The 21,554-nt window shown below is 36.5% G+C and overlaps 1 protein-coding gene across 1 annotated transcript in view; it reads left to right on the top strand.

Moving 5' to 3' along the window:
- The window catches only part of BMT2 (base methyltransferase of 25S rRNA 2 homolog), a 119,253-nt gene that overhangs the window by 30,081 nt on the left and 67,618 nt on the right, over window positions 1-21,554 (top strand). The window contains exon 3 of the mRNA XM_003811233.6: window positions 12,614-12,784. Within this exon, the coding sequence (XP_003811281.1) occupies window positions 12,614-12,784 (171 nt within the window). The remainder of the gene's footprint in view (window positions 1-12,613; window positions 12,785-21,554) is intronic.

The following is a 21,554-nucleotide window of genomic DNA, read 5'->3' as shown; positions in this document are numbered from 1 at the left end:
CTTTTTTGTTCTATTCAGGCATCAACTGACTGACTGAGGCCCACTCACATTAAGGAAAGGCAGTCTGCTTTATTTAGTCTACCAATGTAAATGTTAATATCATCCAAAAACACCCTCAAAGAAACACCTAAGATAATGTTTGACAATTGATACCTAAAATTAACCATCACAGGTATACAGATATATTCCTCATTTTCATGACTTGTTTACAAGCTTTTGCTATTACAAATAGTGCTGTAATGAATAACCTTGTGTATGTGCATTTTGTATTTTTGTCATTGTATATTTGTAGATTCCTAGGTGTGGAATTGCAGGAATGGAGATTAAATGCATGTGTGATTTTATTAGATGTGCTGCCAAATTGCCCTGTGTAGAGGTTATATCATTTTGCAGTTTCACCAGCAAATAAATAAATAAATAAATAAATAAGTAAATAAGTAAGAATACCTATTTCTTTATAACTTCACCAACATAGTATGTGGCTCAGCTATTGAATTTTTCTCTGATAGATTGGAATTGGTATCTCTAGCTTGAGTTTATTTTACATTTCTCTTACGAATGAGGTAAAGTACCTTTTTATATATTTAGGAGTCATTTGCCTTTTTTTTCTGTGAATTATGTGATCATGTTTTTGATAGTTTTTTTTTTTTCTGTTGACTTTTGGTCTCTAATTTTTCTTGATTTTTTTAGGGCTCTTTATATCATTTATAAATATTTGTGCCCTTTGTCTTTGACTATATCTTTTGCCATACAGAAAGTTTTTGCTTTTGTGTAGTTAGATGTATCAGTCTTTTGTTTTATTGCTTCCAGATTTTTATTGTCTTAGAAAAGCTTTCCTAATTACCAGACTGTAGGAATTCAAATAACAATTTGTTATTCACTCATGTTTTCTTCTAGTACTTAGGGGATTTCTCATTTATTACATTAAATCTCTGACCTGTTTAAAAGTCAAATTTGGTATTTCTTGTGAAGTATTGATCTAATTTTTTTTCTACCAAAGTTATCCATTTCCCCAACATTTATTAAAAACTTTACCTTTTCTTCAGTAATTTGATATGACACTTAGATGATGTACTAAGTTTTCCCACATAGTTGGTTTTGTTTTAGCTTTTCTGTCATATTCCATTGTGTATATCATTGATCCATGCCTACTATCACTATTTTAATCATAAAGACTTACAATGCTGGTGCTGATAATTAGGCTGTGAGTGGTTGTGTTGATTCAAATTATACGTTTTTTAGAGAATCATGTTAGTGGTAGTAATATAATTGTTGGGATGATTAGTTTTAGCATTGGAGTAGGTTTAGATTATGTACGCTGTAGCATCTTCTCTCCATACCCCCATCTCACACTATTCTTTTTCAGGGTTTTCTTGGTTTTTCTTGCTTTTGCTTTTTTCCACATGTACTTTAGGATCAACTGGTCCAACTACATTTTAAAAATTACTTTTATTGAGATTACATTAATTTTTCATTAATTGGGAACAACAGATATCTCAATAATGTTGAGTCATCCTATCCATTAAAAAGATATGTCGGCCGGGCATGGTGGCCCATGCCTATAATCCCAGCACTTTGGGAGGCCGAGGCGGGCAGATCACAAGGTCAAGGGATTGAGACCATCCTGGCCAACATGGTGAATCCCTGTCCCTACTAAAAATACAAAAATTAGCTGGGCATGGTGGTGTGCACCTGTAGTCCCAGCTACTTGGGAGGCTGAGGCAGGAGAATCACTTGAACCCAGGAGGCAGAGGAGGTTGCAGTGAGCCAAGATCACACCACTGCACTCCAGCCTGGTGACAGAGCAAGACTCTGTCTCAAAAAAAAAAAAAAAAAGATATGTCTTTCCATTTGTTCTAGTCTACTTTAGTCAAAAGTAGCAGACTACTTTGCAAAGTAGTGTTTTAAGGTTTTCTGTATAGTGGTTATGCACATTTCTTGTTGGGCTTACTCCTAGGTATTTTGTATTTTGTCATTTTTATTGCTGTTGTAAATGTCCCCTTCCCTTCTGTTACACAGCTATGCACTGCATAATGACATCTCCATCAACAGTGGAAATATATGGACTACATACAATGGTAGCCCCATAAGATTATAATATTGTACTTTTACTATACCTTTCCTATGTTTAGATACACAAATACTTAACCATTGTGTTACAGTGGCCTACAGTATTCAGTATGGTAACATGCTGTAGGTGTGTAGTAGGCTATACCATCTAGATTTAAGTATACTTGGGTGATTTCACAATAATGAAGTCACCTTAATGATGCACTTCTTGGGACATATCCCCATTGTTAAGCAACACATGACTATATTCTAACAGGATATTGTTGTGTGTGTACATATACATATGGATGATTTTCATTTTTTAGTGTTTTACATCCTACCATTTTAATGAATTTTCTTTCTGTTTATATGAGTTTATGATTGATTCTCTTGGGTTGTCAAGGTATATATGTTATGTCATCTATAAATACACAAAGTTTTATTTCTTCCTCTCTTATTCATTTGACTAAATCTTTTTCTCTTGTCTATTACATAGCTGTGCTTTATTCATTTTGCAGTAATGTATGTGGTGTATCTTCATTAAGTTGCTGGCTTTTTGGCTGATGTGTGTGTATATATATATATATATTTCTAATATTAAGGAAGTGTTTGCCAACTTGTATTTTATTGTTTATATTAGGAATGGGTTTGAATTTTGTTGAATGGCCTTTCAACATCTATGGAGAAGAATAAATGTGTTTTCTTCTTAGATTTATGAATATAGTGAATTATATTAGTGGATTTTCTTATGTTGAACCATCCTTGCATTCCTGAAATACGTATCACTTGGTCATATTTAATTCTGTTTAAAATTTAATTTCATATTTTTATTCATATTTATAAGTGATATTGGCCTTTATTTTTGTAGTCTTTATGAGATCAGATAAGTATTATTGTAATTTTGCTCCCTGAAAATGAATTTGGAAAAATGTTTTTGTTTCTATGGTTTGGAACAGTTTAAGTACTTTTGGGGTTGTCTCACATGTATCAGTGGAATTTTAATTTATAGAGGTGACTGAGGGAAAACATGGAGTGATCAATGCCATTGAAATAATTATTTATTACTTATATTTCCTGAGAGAAGGGGACATACTGCACCATGCAGGGCTACAAAGGAAGCACCAGATTTTGTCAGGAGTCAGAAGCAGGAGCTAAAGGAAAGCCTAGACCAGAGCTGTTATTGACCTTTTTATGGAAAAGCCAAGGCAGGGCAGAGTAAACGGTTTAGGATTGGCTAGGTTGAATAATTTCAGTAGGCTTTGGGGACTAGAGGCTGTCCGTTGTTGTCTGGTATATGGTCTTGAGTTGATTTAGTAGTGGGGAATTAATGTTCTATGTGTAAAAGTTAGATAGCGGTTGGCTTGCATATGAGAAATGTTTTCCCAAGTAAGTTTACCGCCTTAAGGAATTAGCTGGTCCTGAGAGGGGCAGTCTCTCTCTGGATGTATAAGCACACCCTCCAACACCCCTCCCAAAATATCAAAATATGAAAGATAAAGTAAAAAACATGATTAATACAGGGGTTATCTGGTTTTTGAAGGCTTGTACTGGTGCTTTTTGGTAAGATTAACTCTGATAACTATTTCATCTTTGGATTTTGTTTAAACTTTTTATTTCTACTGAGTCAAGTTTAAGAAATTTTTCTATTCTATATATTTGGTGTATTTTTCTGGAAAAAAGTTGCACAAGTTTTTGTGTATTTGTTGGCACTCTTCCTTTCTTTTGCTTTATTTTCTAATCCTTTGAGTTCCATGTTTATTTCATTTGATTTTCTTCTTTTGTTTGTATTGATATAAGCATTAAAGCATCTCAATTTTCATCAGATTGCTATTTTAGTTGCATTCCTTAGCTTCTGACTTGTAATGCTTTCATTAATTTTTTTTAGATATTCTGTGATTTTATTAGTATTTGCCCTCTGACCCAGTTATTTACTTTTTTAAAAAATAGCAGAATGGATTTCTTGTTTTTGGTTAATTCTCATTTTATTGCATTGCAATTGTATAATTTTGTCTGTATTTTTTCATTATGGTTTTTACTATGGTTTTCTTCATGACTTAATACACATATATGGTAATTTTTGTGACTATTCCATGTATAATTAAAAAGAAGCTGTTCTCTCTGAATGCAGAGTTCATCTTCTAGCAATAAGGTAAACTTTATTATGTTTTTTAGGGCTTCTGTAACCTTTTCATTCTCTTGATTGAAAGTGGAAAGTCCCTGTTGTTGGTGTTTGTCTGTTTCTCCATACATCTCATGGAATTTCTTCTTTGTAAAGATGTCTGCTGTGATAAGTGATACATAACTATTTATAATAGTTATATCTTCACTGGGAATTGAAGTGAATTGAATGCCTTTAGCATTTTAAAGTACCCGCTTTTTAAAAAGTGATTTAATGCTTTTTATTCCCTACTTCTTCACCAACATTTCTTAATCATCTCATAGATGAAGTTTATCTTCCAGTAGATTTTTTAAAAACAACTTGGAATTATGATGTTCTCTGAGTTCACCCATCTTACAAACTGGTTTTGTATAATTTTGTTACAAGATACGTAGTTTGGATGGATATAAAATCCTTGACTCACACTTTCTTTCCTTCAGCTTCTGAAAAAATGTTACTCTACTTAGTCTTACTTTTGTTTCTTGTTCCTCTTTCTCCTCTGGGTCCCTTTTCTCTCTTGCTCTCTGCTGAACCTTTTGAGAGTCAGTTACAGAAATTACCAGACTTTTATTCCTGAATACTTCAGTGTGTATCATGTAAGAACATTCTTCTACGTAATCATAATACAACTATCACACTCCAGAAATTTAGCATTAATGTGATGCTAACTAATAATGTAATCCATAATCAAATTTCCCCAGTTTTCACAATAGTGTTCTTTATACCTGTATTTTTTTTTTTCAATCCAGGATCCTATCAGGGATAACTCATTGCACTTAGTTGTGAAGCCTTTTTGGTCTTTAATCTAGAAAAATTCATCATTTTTTTTCTTTTCTTTTTTGTCTTTTTATGATATGACTTTTTTTTTTTTTTTGAGACAGTTTCGCTGTTGTTACCCAGGCTGGAGTGCAGTGATACGATCTTGGCTCACTGCAGCCTCCACTTCCTGGGTTAAGCAATTCTCCTGCCTCAGCCTCCCGAGTAGCTGGGATTACAGGCACCTGCCACCACACCCAGCTAATTTTTATATTTTAGAAGAGGCGGGGTTTTACTATGTTGGTCAGGCGGGTCTTGAACTCCTGACCTCAGGTGATCTGCCTGCCTCGGCCTCCCAAAGTGCTGGGATTACAGGCATGAGCCACCGTGCCTGGCCTATGCGGCCATTTTTTAAAAGTCAACATTTTATAGATTGCCTCTCAATTTGGATATGTGTAGTTTATTTGTGATTAGATATAAGTTAAGTGTATCATTAGCAAGAGTTTTGCATAGGTGATGTTGTGTCCCTCTCAGTTTAATACATCAGGAGATACATGATATATTTATCCCAAGGTTGGTTTGTTTTCTCTTTTAAGTAGACTTTTTTTTTAGAGCAGTGGGTTTACAACACAATTGACCAGAAACCCACAATAAAATTGACCAGAAAGTACAGAAAGTTCCCATATACAACCACTCCATCCCAAACATGCATAGCCTCCCCCACTGTCAACATCCAGCACTAGAGTGGTACATTTGTTAGAGTTGTTAAACTTACACTGATAGATCATTATCACCCAAAGTCCATAGTTTACCATAGGGTTCATTCTTGATATTGTACATTCTATGGTTTTTGAAAAATGTATAATGACATGTATCCTCCATTATAGTATTATACAGAATAGTTTAACTGCCCTAAAAATCCTTTGTGCCGGCCTTTTCACCCATCTGCAACCACCAACTTTTTTGGGTTTTTTTTTTTGAGACGGAGTTTTGCTCTTGTTGCCCAGGCTGGAGTGCAATGCCGCGATCTCAGCTCACCGCAACCTCCGTCCACTGCAGCCTCCGCCTCCCGGTTCAAGCAATTTTCCTGCCTCAGCCTCCCAAGTAGCTGGGATTACAGGCCTGCGCCACCATGCCTGGCTAATTTTGTATTTTTAGTAGACACGGATTTCTCCATATAAGTCAGGCTGGTCTCAAACTCCTGACCTCAGGTGATCCACCCACCTCGGCCTCCCAAAGTGCTGGGATTACAGGCATGAGCCACCACGCCCGGCCTGCAACCACCAACTTTTTTACTGACTTCATAGATTGCCTTTTCCAGAATGTCATATAGTTGGAATTATAAAGTTTGTAGCTTTTTCTGATTGGCTTCTTTTACTTAGTAATTAGCATTTAAGGTTCTTCTATGTCTTTTTATGGCTTGATATCTCATTTCTTTATACTGCTGAATAATACTCTGTTGTCTAGATGTATCACAGTTTATCCATCCACCTATGGAAGGATATCTTGGTTGCTTCCAAGTTTTGATAATTATGAATAAAGCTGCTGTAAAAAGTGTAACATTTTGCATTCTCATCAGCACTTGATAAGCATTCTTGTTGCTTCCACTCTGTGTATCTTCTTTGATGAGATGTCTGTTCAGGTCTTTTACCTGGTTTTTAAATTTATTTGCTTTCTTACAGAGTTTTAAGAGTTCTTTCTATATTTTAGATAACAGTTCTTCATTGTATATGTCAGCAGTCCTCAACTTTTCTGGCACTAGGGACTGGTTTTGTGGAAGACAATTTTTCCATTGACTGGAGTGGAAGCAGGTGGTTTCGGGGTGATTCAAGTGCATTACATTTATTGTGCACTTTATTTCTATTATTATTACATTGTAATATATAATGAAATAATTGTACAACTCATCATAATGTAGAATCAGTGAGAGCCCTGAGCTTGTTTTCCTGCAATTAGCCGGTCCCATCTGGGGGTTATATGGGATACAGTGACAGATCATCAGGCTTTAGATTCTCATAAGGAGCATGCAGCCTAGATCCCTCACATGCACATTTCACAATAAGGGTTCGTGCTTCTATGAGAATCTAGTGCTGTCACTGATCTGACAGGGTGCAAAGCTTAGGCAGTAATGTGAGCGATGGGGAGCAGCTGTAAATACAGACGAAGCTTCACTCACTCACCTGCCACTTACCTCCTGCTGTGCAGCCCAGTTCCTAACAGGTCACGGACCAGTACTGGGGGTTGGGGACCCCTGATATGTATGATTTGCAAATATTTTCTCAGTGTCTATGGCTTTTCTTTTCATTCTCTTGACAATGTCTTTCACAAAGCAAAAAATTTTAATTTAGTGACATTCAGCTTATCAATTTTTTCTTTTACAGATCATGCCTTTGGTGTCATGTCTAAAAAGTCATCACCATACCCAATGCCATCTAGGTTTTCTCCTATGTTACCTTTTAGACAGTTTATAGTTTTGCATTTATGACGCATTTCAAGATAATTTTTGTCAAAGGTGTAAGGTCTATATCTAGATTTACTTTTTTTCTTTTTTTGCATGTGGATGTCTAGTTCTAGCATGACTTGTTGAAAAAATTATCTTTTTTCTCCATTGTATTGCCTTTGCTCCTTTTTCAAAGATCTGTTGACCATATTTTTGTAGGTATATTTTTGCACTCTCTATTGTTCCATTGATGTATTTGTCTTTTCTTTCACCATTACCACACTGTCTTGATTACTATAGCTTTATAGTAAGTCTTGAAGTTGGTAGTAGTCCTTCAGTTTGTTTTTCTCTGTCAATATTGTGTTGCCTATGTTAATTTTAGGTATTATGGAATATTATTCACAACTTTACTGATTCAAAAGGTACGCAGATATTTGGCCGAACATTATTTCCGGCTGTGTCTGCGAGAGTGTTTCCAAATGAGATTGACATTTGAATCTGTAGACTGAGTAAAGCAGATTGCCCTCTCTATTGTGGGTGAGTAGGCCTCTTTTGAGGCCTTCCCTCTAGCTGGAACCTACACCATTGACACTTCTTGTTCTTAGGCCTTTGAACTTAGACTACAACTTATAAAATGGTTCTCAAGCCTTTTTGGACTTGGACCAGAACTTATAAAATAGTTCTCAAGCCTTTGGACTTGGATTGGAGCTTTCCTGGTTTTACAGCTTAGGCAAAGCAGATTGTGGGACATTTCAGTCTGCATAATCACATAAACCAATTCCTTATTACAAATCTCTTCTTAGATATCTATTTTTATATATATATATGTACAGATATAATAAATTTATCCTATTGGGTTTTTTCCTCTGAATATATGAATAGTTTATGCACTACAATTACAGTATTAGAGTATTCTGAATTTAACTATGTATGTACCTTTACCAGTGAGTTTTATATTATACTTTCAGATGATTTCTTATTGTGTGTTAGCATCCTTTTCTTTCAAGTTGAAAAATTCTCTTTAGCATTTCTGGTAAGGTAGGTCTGGTGTGAAGTCCTTCATCTTTGTTTATCTACATATTTCTCCTTTGTGTTTGAAGAATAGCTTTGCGGGGTACAGTATTCTCAGTTGAAAGTTGTTTCCTTTTTTTTTTTTTTCCCTTCAGCACATTGAATATGTCATCTCATTCCCTCTTGGCCTGTAAGGTTTCCACTGAGAAGTGTGCTGCCAGATGTATTGGAGTTCCTTCATTTGTTACCTGTTTCTTTTCTCTTACTGCTTTTAGGATCCTTTCTTTGTCCTTAACCTATAAGAGTTTGATTTTATGCCTTGAAGGTAGTCTTATTTGGGGTGAAGCTGCTTGGTGTTCTTTGATCTTATAACTGCATATTTGTATCTTTGTCTAGGTTTGGAAAACTGTTATTATTCCTTTGAATAAACATTCTACCCCAGTCTCCGTACTTCCTCTTTAAGGCCAATAACTCTTAGATTTGCCCTTTTGAGGCTATTTTCCAGACTTGTAAGCATTCTTCTTTCTTTTTCACTCCTTTTTTCTTTTTCTCCCCTGATTCTGTATTTTGAAATAGCCTGTCTTTAAGCTAATTCTTTCTTCTGCTTGATCAATTCTGTTTAGATAGTAATACATATTTTTGTTCATTAATTGAATATTTCAGCTCCAGGATTTTTGTTGGATTCTTTAAATTATTTTAATCTCTTTGTTAAATTTCCCTGAAAGATCTATGAATTCCTTCTCTGTTTTTTTGAAGTTCATTGAGATTCCTCAAAAAGCTATTTGGAATTCCCTGAGAAGTCATATATCTGTACTACTCCAGGATTGGTCACTGGTGCCTCATTTAGTCTGTTTGGTGAGGTCACATTTTCCTGACTGTTCTTGATGCTTGTGGATGTTTTTCAGTGTCTGGGCATAGAAGAGTTAGATATTTATTCCAGTCTTTGTAATCTGGACTTGTTAGTATCCATCCTTTTTCAGAGGGCCTTCTAAGCATTCAGAGTTTATCTAAAGTATTATCTAAGCCTGTGGTCACTGTAACCATTTCAGCACTAGAGGGCACTCTAAGCCCAGGTACACTGCAAGTTCTGCAGATTGCTGAATTCCCAGCCCTAATGGACTTGAAGATAAAGGAGAAGTTGCTGGGTTCCCAGGCAAAATCCCTCTTCTTCCCTCAAGTGGAATGAGTGTCTCTTTATGCTGGTCTGACCAGAGTTGGGGAAGAGGTGACACAGACACTCTTGTGGCCACCACAGCTGGCCTCATGCTGGGTCATATTTGAACTGTCATTGATGTTTACTGAAGGTTCAAGGCCACTTTAGTCAGCAGGTAATGAATCCTGCAGGGACTTGGGGTCCATCCCCCCAGGGCAGAGGATTCCCTTCTGTCCCAGGGTGGGTCTAGAAGTGCCATGTGGGAACAACAGCCTGGAATCAGGGGCTTTAGGATTCTGCCTGCTGCTTTGTTTTACTGTGGCTGGGCTACCTGGGTTGCAAGGCAAAGTCTCCTATACTCTTCCTCTCCTTCCCCCAAGTGGAAGAAGTCTCTACACTGCACTGCCTAGAATGAGGGGAGGGGTGATGGAGGCATTCCCATGGCCACCACAGCTGGTGTCACACTTGGTTGTAGTACCCTGGGCTCACAGCCTCTGCTGAGACCAGCACAGCACTGGGGCTCACCCAAAGACTACAGTTGCCATGGTCTGGCTGCCACTGACATTTATTGGGAGCCCAAGGCCAATTTATTCAGCCGGTAGCGAAGCAGACTAGGACTAAGATTCCTCCCACTAGGGCAGCAGACTTCTTTCTGTCTGTTCAAGGATGGTCTAAATGCCCCCTGTGGACACCAGTAGATTTCTGCCCAGTGCTGTGTTCCACTGTGACAGGGCAACGTGGAGTTCCAGTGCAAAGTCCCATAGTTATTTCACACTCCCTCCACAAAGCACAAAGATTATCTCTCTGGGGTGTACTGCCGGGGCTTGGGAGAGGATGGTATAGACAGTTCAAGACTGTCTATGGAGTTCCTATCATCTTCAATGCATCTTTTCTTGTTAGGCTAAAACCAGAAACTGTGATCTCTTTACTGACTTAGTTCTTATGAAGGTGCTTTTTTGCATGGATAGTTACTCAATTTGATATTCTTGCAGGTCTAGGGGGTGATTGCTGGCAGATTCTGTTTGGCCACCTTTTCATACATTTCTCTCTTTTATGCAGTCGTCATCTGACTCTGTACTTTGAGTGGCCTCCAAAGCCAACTCGGTTTCAGATTTTTATATTTTCAATAACAAGTAAAATGAAGTGTTACTTTTTATTTCCTTGTTATGCCATAGGTATAAATGGTAAGTGCTTTTATTCGCTCTCTTTATTGATCTGTATGTTTTTTTGAGGGTATATGTGGATATTGGAATTTAGATGGTTGTCATTATTCTATGAGAACTTAGAATTTTGGCCCTTTAAGTATTTTACTGCCTTAGTAGCTGTTAGGTTAGACCACATAAAATTGCAGTTTTTGTAGCTCAAGAACTTTTGAATATCACCAGTTTTATATGGTTCTACCTGATAGAAACATAAGCAAGCTTTTTAGTATTAATTTCAAGTTGATAAAGTCTACATTTTTATCAGCTTTACTGAGGTATAATTTATATACAATAAAATGCACCCATCTAGTGTACAGGTAGTGGGTATTTACAGTTGTTTACACTTATGTAACCACCACCACTATCAAGATATAGAACATTTTTCTCCAGAAAGCTCCCTTGTACCCCTTTGCACTCATCCCCACACCCTACCCCAGGCAACCTCTAAACTGCTCTCTGTCATTAGATTAGATTTGTAAAGACTGCATTTAAAAATTGGCCTGTGGATCCTGCGTGATTTGAAGCTTGCATACCTTGGCTCTCCTTCCTCTTTATGTGTGCACTAGGCTCAGGGTTTTTTCATTTGAGAATAGGTCCACTCATCTTCTGCCCAGTACTTTAAACTTCATGTATCTTGAACTGAGGTACATCTCTGAAGACTCATTCTGCTTTTCTCTTTCATGTCTTTGCTTATGCTGTCCTTTCTGCCTAGGAAGTTTCCACTCTACTTTACTTTCCTGGTTTATTCCTACTTATCTTTCTAAAATCCATTTATATTGCTGATTTTAGATTGGGTTAGGTACTTTATTTATAGAAATAACTATCTTTGTTTATCTGTTTATCAATCATGTTTTTTATTGTTATATATAGTAATTATTTGTGTCCTTTACTGAGGTAACAATAGCTTCTTGAGGGTAACAACTATGCCTTCTGCAATTTGGCCATCATTATGCACCTCTACACATGATGCATACTTAATAAATGTTTAATTCATGCTGAATAAGTTTCAACTTCTGCGTATAGAGTTAAAAGTAAATCTACATAGTATAAGTTAAAGAAGTCTTGCATAATAGGAACTAAGAAAAACTGAAGTTGAACTAATGGGATCCTGTAAGCATGAAGGAGAAATGGGCATAGTTCCCTTGGACCATGGTTGTACTTGCTGAAACCAGTTTTGCATGAATTCTTTGCTCTTCAATTCTTCTCTTGCCATGTATTTTTGGAACTTCACCAAGCAATGTCTGTGGAGAATGATAAAGTAGCTTTGTGTAAAGTATGAGCTATATGTAGTAAATTAAGTGCAAATAAGAAAAATGAGCTCGCTCTCTCTCTACATATACATATATACATATATATACACATACATACAAACACACACACACACGCGCGTGCTCACACTCACCCTGACTTTGTTATCATAAACCAAGAGGGACCTCAAGAACAGCTGTTGGGTTATCTGTCTACTACTAGTAAAGCCAGCTCAAAATTAACTGCGACTACTATTCCTTCTGGATGTTGTCACTGCATGGTAGAGTTATGTAAGCTTTGCTGGAGAAGTTTTAGTCAAGAGAGAAGTTCAGTAAAGTATATACAAACACATCTGTAATCCTGAAAAAACATATTTTTTATTTACTAAACATAATTTGTGATCATTCTTTATTGTATAGTAATTTTTAAAAATTTGAAAGTGCTACAAGGTGCTCAAATTTATCTCAGTTTGACATTTTCAAAGCAGAAATCTTAAATTTGAAAGTTTCCCATCTTGATTAATAAAAGCCAATTTTTCCGTCTTATTTTATAGTCGTACACAGTATGTTAAAATACAACTTTATTTTTACTTGTAGTGTATGCAGAGAATATTTCCAAAATGGTGGGAAGAGAAAAGCACTTGAGAAAGATGAAAAAAGAGCTGTACTTGCCACTAAGACCACTCCAGCCTTAAATATGCATGAGTCTTCTCAACTTGAAGGTCATTTAACCAACCTCAGCTTTACAAACCCTGAATTTATAACTGAGTAAGTATACTTTTTCTACTTTGATTATCCTGGATAACTGTATTAATGTGAAATAATGCAGTGGTTCATACTAAACAGTGAGCAGTTTACTTGCTCCTCCAGTAGTTACATGATAGACTGAGAAATGCAGATAGGTAATATTATTAGATTAAAAACTAGCAGAAAATTGTAAGAGCTATCTGGAAAACTAGTGGTTCTGTAGCATGTGTTGTTCTAACTGAAAATGAGAAAGAATAGTTCATTAAATACGATTATATAATTATACATTATGTTACATAATTATATATATTACATATATGTTATGGCTATATGTGTGTATATAACATATAATTGTTATATAATAGTATTATATAGTTATAATGTACAATGTAATATATAATTATATAACAATATGTAATTCTTATGTAATTATCAAAACAAAGAATCAAAACAGCAAAATACAATTAAAGTGGCTATCCACTAAGAATTTACAAATAAGGAAAAATAATGAAAGGTTATTAATAGAACCAATTACCATTGTTTTATTGTTGGTAAGAAAATCTGCCTGCTAGTAAGATTATATGCATATAGGCATAAATTTTATAAGTACATGACTATTATAATCCAATTAATTATTAGTACAGGCATAACTCATTTATTGCGCTTGCTTTATTGTACTTCACAGATACTACATTTTTTACAAATTGAAGGTTTGTGGCAACCCTGAGTCAAGCAAGTCGATTGGCACCATTTTCCCAATAGCATGTACTCACTGTGGCTCTGTGATATGATTTAATTGTGTCCCCACCCAAATCTCATCTTGAGTTGTAGCTCCAATAATTCTCATGTGTTGTGGGAAAGACCCTGTGGGAAATAATTGAATCATGGGGGCGGTTTCCCCCATACTGTTCTCGTGGTAGTGAGTAAGTCTCACGAGATCTGATGGTTTTATAAGGAGTTTCCACTTTAGCTTGGCTCTCATTCTCTCTTGCCTGCCACCATGTAAGTAAGATATGCCTTTCGCCTTCCATCATGATTGTGAGGCCTCCCCAGCAACATGGAGCTGTGAGTCCATTAAACCTCTTTTTCTTTATAAATTACCCAGGCTCAGAGATGTCTTTATCAGCAGCATGAAAACGCACTAATACACTGTCACATTTTAGTAATTCTTACAATATTTCAAACTTTTTCATTATTATGATGTCTGTTTTGGTGATCTGTGATCAGTGATCTTTGATGTTACTATTAAGATTTTTTAGGGGCACCATATAAGACAGTGAACTTATTCAATAAATGTCATGTATGTTCTAACTGCTCCATGGATCCACTGTTCCCCAGTCTCTCTGCCCTCTCCCCACTCTTCCCTCTCCCCGTCCCCCTCTTCTCTCTCTCTTTCCCTTCACCCCCAGGCCTCTCTATTCCATAAGACACTAGGGAAATTTGGCCAGTTAATAAACCTACAATGGCCTTTAAGTATACAAGTAAAAAGAGGCACTCCTCTGACTAAATCAAAAGCTAGAAGTGATTAAACTTAGTGAGGTAGGCATGTCGAAAGCTGATATAGGCTGAAAGCTAGGCCTTTTCTACCAAAGAATTAACTGAGTTGTGAATTCAAAGGAAAAGTCATTTATTTTATTTTATTTTATTTTTGAGACGGAGTCTCGCTCTGTCGCCCAGGCTGGAGTGCAGTGGCATGATCTCGGCTCACTGCAAGCTCCGCCTCCCAGGTTCACGCCATTCTCCTGCCTCAGCCTCCTGAGTAGCTGGGACTACAGGTGCGTGCCACTGTGCCAAGCCAATTTTTGTGTTTTTAGTAGAGACGGGGTTTCACCATGTTGGCCAGGATGGTCTGGATCTCTTGACCTCGTGATCCACCTACCTCGGCCTCCCAAAGTGAAGGAAAAGTTATTTTTAAAATTGAAAGTGCTATTCAGTGAACACGGGAATGAGAAGAAAGTAAAACAACTTGATTGTGGATGTGGAGAAAGTTTGAGTGGTCTGGATACAAGATCAAACCAACCACAGCATTCCCTCAAGCCAATACCTAATCCAGAGCAAGGGTCTAACTCTCTTCAATTGAAGGCTAAGAGAGGTGAGGAAGCTTCAGAAGAAAGTTTGAAGCTTAACAGAGGTTGGTTTATGAGGTCTAAGAAACCATCTCCATGACATAAAGTGCAAGGTGAAGCAGCAAGTGATGATTTAGAAGCTGCAGCAAGTTATCCAGAAGATCTACCAAAGACCATTCATGAAGGTGGCTACAGTAAACAACTGATTTTTAATGTAGATTTAAAAGCCTTCTATTGGAAGAAGAAGGTGCCTTTTAGGAGTTTCTTGGCTAGAGATCAGAAGTCAATACCTGGCTTCAGAGCTTCAGAGGACAGGCAGCCTCTCTTGTTAGGGGCTAATGCAGCTGGTGACTTTACGTTGAAGCCAGTGTTCATTTACCATTTGAAAATCCTAGGACCCTTAAGAATTATGCTGAATCTACTCTGCCTGTGCTCTGTAAATGGAACAAAGCCTAGATGACAGCACATCTGTTTAAAGAATAGTTTACGGAATATTTAAAGCCTACTATTGAGACCTGCCGTTCAGAAAAAAATATTCCTTTCAAAATATTACTGCCCGTTGATAATGTACCAGGTCACCCAAGAGCTCTGATATATATGTACGAGGAGATGAATGTTGTTTTCGTGCCTGCTAATACAACGTCCATTCTGCAGCCCATGGATCAAGGAGTAATTTAGACTTTCAGGTCATATTATTATTATTTATTTATTTTTGGAGACGGGTCTCACTCTGTTGCCCAGGCTGGAGTGGAGTGGCATGATCACAGCTCACAGGAGCCTTGACCTCCTGGGCTCAAGTGACCCTCCCACCTCAGCCTCCCCAGTAGCTGGCACCACAAGCATGCACCACCATGCCAAGCTAACTTTTTAAAAATTTTTTGTAGAGAGAGAATCTCCCTATATTGCCCAGGCAGGTCTCAAATTTCTGGACTCAAGCAATCCTCCCATCTCAGCCTCTGGAAGTGCTAGGATTACAGGCATGAGTCACTGAGCCTGGCTCAAGTCATGTTATTTAAGAAATACATTTTGTAAGGCTGTAGTTGTCATGGCGATTTCTCTGATGGATCTGGGCAAAGTCCATTAAAACCTTCTGGAAAGGACTCACCATTCTAGATGCCATTAAGAACATTTGTGATTCATGGGAGCAGATCAGAATATTAACATGAATATGAGTTTGGAGGAGTTTATTCCAAGCCTCATGGATGAAATAACTGCAGATGTGGTGGGAAAAAAAAGTAATGGAACTAGAATTAGAAGTGGAGCCTGAAGATGGGACTGAATTGCTGCAATTTCATGATAAAACTTGAATGGATGAGGAGTTGTTTCTTATGGATGAGCAAAGGAAGTGTCTTTTTGAGATGGCATCTACTGGTGAAGATGCTGTGAACATTGTTAGAATGACAAAGGATTTAGAATATTATATAAAATTTAATTGATAAAGCAGTGGTTGGGTTTGAGAGGACTGACCAATTTTAAAAGAAATTCTGTGAGTAAAATGCTGTCAAGCAGCATCACATGCTGATGCTGCAGAGAAATCATTCATGATAGGTACAGTCAATGTATGTGGCAAACTTTAGTGTTGTCTTATTTTTAGAAATTCTGATAGCACCCCAGCTTTCAGCAACCATCATGCTGATCAGTCAGCAGCCATGAGTATCAAGGCAAAGCTTCCACCAGTAAAAAAGATTACAACTTGCTGGAGGCTCAAATGATGACTAGCATTTTTTAGCCGTAAAGTATTTTAAAATTAAGATCTGTACATTGTTTTTTAGACAATGCTATTGCACACTTCATAGACTATGGTGTAGTGGAACATAACTTATATGCACTGGAAAACCAAAAAAATTTTGTAACTTGCTTTATTGCAGTAGTCTGGAACCAAAGCTGTAGTATCTCTGAGGTATTTCGCTGTAATATTAAAATTGTTCTTATACCCTTTTACCCTGTTGGTTTGTGGTATCAAGTGTATTTTGTTAATTACTTGAAAATGCTAAACTTGAATAGTTATAGAAATATTCTTGATAGACACAGAAAATAATCATGAAAGTAAGATACTCTTAAGCAGTTCCAAAACTATAGATAATAACAAGCATTACTTTTGGTTACTTTGATTTTAAATCATGTTGAAAATATTACCTAGTTTTAAGCAATTACGTTTAAAAATCAAAATATCTTTGATTACTTCAGTAGGGAACCATAAGCCATCTTTACCTTTATTGAAAGGTTACTACAAAGCTTATAATGCATAACGACTTACTAAACATCCTTTAACTCATGTGTTATGGACGTTCTTAAATATTAATATTTTAAGTGTTGGCCAGTTAAAGAAATTATATAGTTATACTTCTATCAAACACAGATATGTATGGAAAATATCAACTTTAGATTTCTCTATATTTTTTATAGCTCTGTTATATTGTTGAGATTCCCTTATTTATTGAGTCATTGTTACTGCATTTTCCTTTGATTCTTTAAGCATGATTTCCTTAAATTTGTTTAATATTTTTATGGCTGGGCACATTGGCTCATGCCTGTAATCCCAGCACTTTGAGAGGCCAAGACAGGTGGATTGCTTGAGTCCAGGAGTTCAGAACCAGCCTGGACAACATGACAAAACCTGTCTCTACAAAAAAATAACAAAAAAGCCAGGTGTAGTGGCGTGTGCCTGTGGTCCTAGCTACTCGGGAGGCTAAAGCGAAAGGATCACTTGAGCCTGGAAGGTGGAGGTTGCAGTGAGTAGAGATCACACCTCTCACTGTACTCCAGCCTGAGTGACAGAGTGATACCCTGTCTTAAAAAAAAAAAAAAGTATTTATATATATATGTATATATGTATACTTTTTTATTTTTATAATATATATATATTTTGTAATCACTGCCTTAAAGTTTTTGTCTGTTTAATCCAACATTTGGGCTCACTCAAGAGTCCATTTACTACTTTTTTTCCCCTGAGTATGGACTATGCTTTTCCGGGTTTTTTTGCATGTCTCATAATTTGTGGTTAAAAAGTATAGAAACTGTCATGGATTTTTTCCCCTACAAGCGTTAGTAGTAGTGATTGTTTCTCAGTAATTTGCTTAGACTTAATCTGTGGAATCTGTCTCCCTTATTATGTTTAGTGTTTTTTTCAGAGGTGGAGGGGGTTGTTATTTTTTAGGCTGATTTCCTAGGGGTTGCACCAGTATCTGCATAATTTAGTAGCCAAACAATGATAGGTTAGAGGTTGCGCTCAAACACCTCAGTCAGTAAAGGCTTCCACCCTCTTCCAGTAGAGTGCGTCTTGACTGGGGAGTGCATTAAACATTTAGGCGCTTTTCAAATCTGCCTCACCTTTTACTTTCTTCTAGGCCCTCTTGGGTTTTCTCTGCATATTCACATAGCCTCCCCATTAGCCATGGCTTTGTGGGGAGCTTATCTAACTCCTCTATATCTATCTCATTTCCAGGATCTTTGTTAAATTTCTGACTAGTCCTCCATTCTGCAGCTCAACCCAACCACAACTACAGCCTGAGACTAGCGTAGCTGCTGACTTTCCATGCTTGTTTCTTCCAAGTTTGCTGCTTTTACTGACACTGCTCTGTGTAGGTTTTTTACCCTTTGCTCCAAATCAAGTTAGCCGCCTCTAGCAGTGAAGCTGCTATTTTTTAATGAGTCCTGTCCTGGAGGAAGTTTCATACCAGCTAAGCAGGGGTTGGGGGTGGTGAGAGCAGCTCCAGGCAAAGATAGGACAGATCCTCACTGTTCCTAAACTAGGTTCACCTGGTTTTTATGAATAAACACTTTTCATCTTATTTGCCTTTGTTTGAGCCCTAAAGTAGTTGTTTTTGATGATCTTATCCAGGATAGTTTTATAGTTGTTTCTTGAATCGTGGAAGGGATTAACTTAGTATTGAAATTTAGCATTAAAATGATTTAGCCCTGGATGGCTTGGTTTAGATTTTGTTCATTCTAAAAACTCTGAACTCCTTAATATAGCATCAGTCCCCATTGTGTGTGTGCGTATTCTCATTCTTCCTTCTCCTCCCACTATTCTTGCAGCCTGTATTCTGGTCACATGGACCTATTTTAAATTCCTCTAGTGTGGTACGTGCTTGTTCTCACTTTCTGGCAATTGCAAATGGGATACGTTCTAATTCTGATAAACTATTGGTGTATTTTATATTAGACTATATTTGAAGCATGTTCTCTTCCAGAACTTTCTCAGAACTTCCCAAAAGAATTGATACTCTTCGATACCAGTATTGAACTTTCTTTATAACTCTGTTGTGGTATTTATATTGTGTTAAAATTCACTGTTGAACATTTTTCTAACTACAAATGAAATTGAGGTATGAAAAATTTGCCATAGAACAGATATTATAGACATAGAATAAAGATCACTCAATCCTGGTTACATTTAGGTACACTTCTTTCTAGTCTTTTTACTAGGCATTGTTATTTAAACAAAAGAGGCTATGTTGCATAAAGTATTTTGTAAACTTCTCTTCCCATGCCACTAGAATGCTGTTTTGCATAATATTTCATCATGAAAATCTACCACTGTTTGTGTCTAAATATAAAATGATCCGAAATACCAAATAATACTCCAATTTCCCAAAGAGAAATCTTTCTCTCTCTCAAACATACATACCTCACATACCACTTTTAAATATGTAGATGAAATAAAGGTCAGATATTTACTGGTTTAGTCACAGATATTATATAGGAAGATATGTATCCTTTACTATCAAAAACTATTCAACTTTTTAGTTTAGATAGCAAGTTCGGATATCAAGAGTTATCTTTTTCTCAGGCTTATCTCCAAATATCTTTCAAGTCATTTGATATCTGGGTTCAGATAGCAAGGGTTCACATAGTAAAGATATACTTTTTTGCACTTAGATTTCATGCATACCCAATTTTTGTTACTACTGGAGTCACCTTTAAGTCATCTATATCTCAGAATTTAGATATGGCACTTTTTGAATATGTGTATAGCATGATTACTGGAAATTTTATCCCAAACCCCAATTACCCATTCCCCTAACACTAGGAAAGCTGTGTGTCTACCTCTCCTTCATTGTGTACACATATATTTGTAATTATCACAAAATACTTACTTTGCTGACTTTTTAAAAACATTTATAATTTTTCAAAATATTCACCAAGTATGCTACCATATTTGGCCATAAAACACATCTTAACCAATTTAAAAAGATAGATCATTATACAGAGTATGCCTTCTCTCACACTACAACAGAATTAAACTAGAAATCAGTAACAGAGAACTGAAGAGTCCCAAAATATTTGTAGATCTAACATCACACCTCTAAATAGCACAAGGGTCAGATAAGTAAGTCTCAGAAGAATTAGAAAATGTTTTTGAACTAACTGAAAATGAAAACATACCTCATCAAATTTGTAGTATGTTCTGACAGCAGTAGTTAGAGGGAAATATGTAGCATTGAATGCACATGTTAGAAAAGAAGGTGCAAAATCAATAATATAAGCATCTATCTTTGGAAAGTAGAAAAGTAAGAACAAATTAAATCTAAGCAGAAGAAAAGAAAAATTAGAACAGAAATTAATGAAATTGAAAACAGAAAAACAATAGAGAAAATCAGTGAAACCAAAAGGTTTCATTTGAAAAGATCAACAAAATTAATAGACCTGTAGCCAAGCTAACCAACAAAAAAAAGAGATAGGATACAAATTACTAATACCAAAAATGAAAGAGAGCTCATCATTACTGATTCCATCAATAGTAAAAGAATAAAAAGGAATATTATGAACAATTCTATAACTGCATATTTGATAACTTGGATGAAATAGACTGGTTCCTTGAAAGATACAATCTACTAAAACTCAGACAAGGAGATATAGATAATATGGAAAGCCTATATCTATTACAGAAATTGAAGAAATAATTAACTGCCTTTTAAAACAGGAAGCACCAGGCTCAGATGGTTTCACTGGTGAAATATACCAGACATTTAAGGAAGGAAGAATACCAGTTCTCTACAATCTGTTCCTGAAAACAGAATCAGAGGGAACACTTTCTAACTCATTCTGTGAGGCCAGGAGAATGAAGTTTAAGACACTGAACCAGTTTTCCCATTTCCAAATGTGAATTAACATTTTCTTGTTCCTGACTGATTGTATAAACATGATTATTAGATAATGACTGAATCTGTATTTGGGGATTAAGTTACACTTTGGTTGCTGGTGATGGAAACAAACCTAAGGCCAGTAGGACATTGGAGAATTTATCTAGTTGCCTGATGATACGGCTGTTTAATACAATCTTTTTAAAAACGAATAATATGATCTTATATTTTTTATTTATTTATTTATTTTGAGATGGAGTCTCGCTCTGTAGCCCAGGCTGGAGTAGAGTGGCACATTCTAGTCTTACTGCAACCTCTGCCTCCCAGGTCCTGGTTCAAGCAATTCTTCTGCCTCAGCCTCCCAAGTAGCTGGCATTACAGGTGCATGCCACCATGCCCAGCTAATTTTTTGTATTTTTAGTAGAGATGGGGTTTCACCATGTTGGCCCAGGCTGGTCTTGAATTCCTGACCTCGTGATCTGCCTTCCTCGGCCTCCAAAGTGCTGGTATTACAGGAGTGAGCCGCTGTGCCTGGCCCAGTATGATCTTTTAAAGAAGACATCCAATAATTGCCATTGGAAAGCTGTACTTCAATGTATAATTACCAAATTGGTACTAAATTTCTTTGCCTCTGTGTGG

The sequence above is a fragment of the Pan paniscus genome, chromosome 6, assembly GCF_029289425.2.
Source record: "Pan paniscus chromosome 6, NHGRI_mPanPan1-v2.0_pri, whole genome shotgun sequence".
In the NCBI taxonomy this organism is placed as follows: domain Eukaryota; kingdom Metazoa; phylum Chordata; class Mammalia; order Primates; family Hominidae; genus Pan; species Pan paniscus.
The sequence above is the reverse complement of the archived record's forward strand: the minus strand, read 5'-3'. Positions and strand labels throughout refer to the sequence as shown.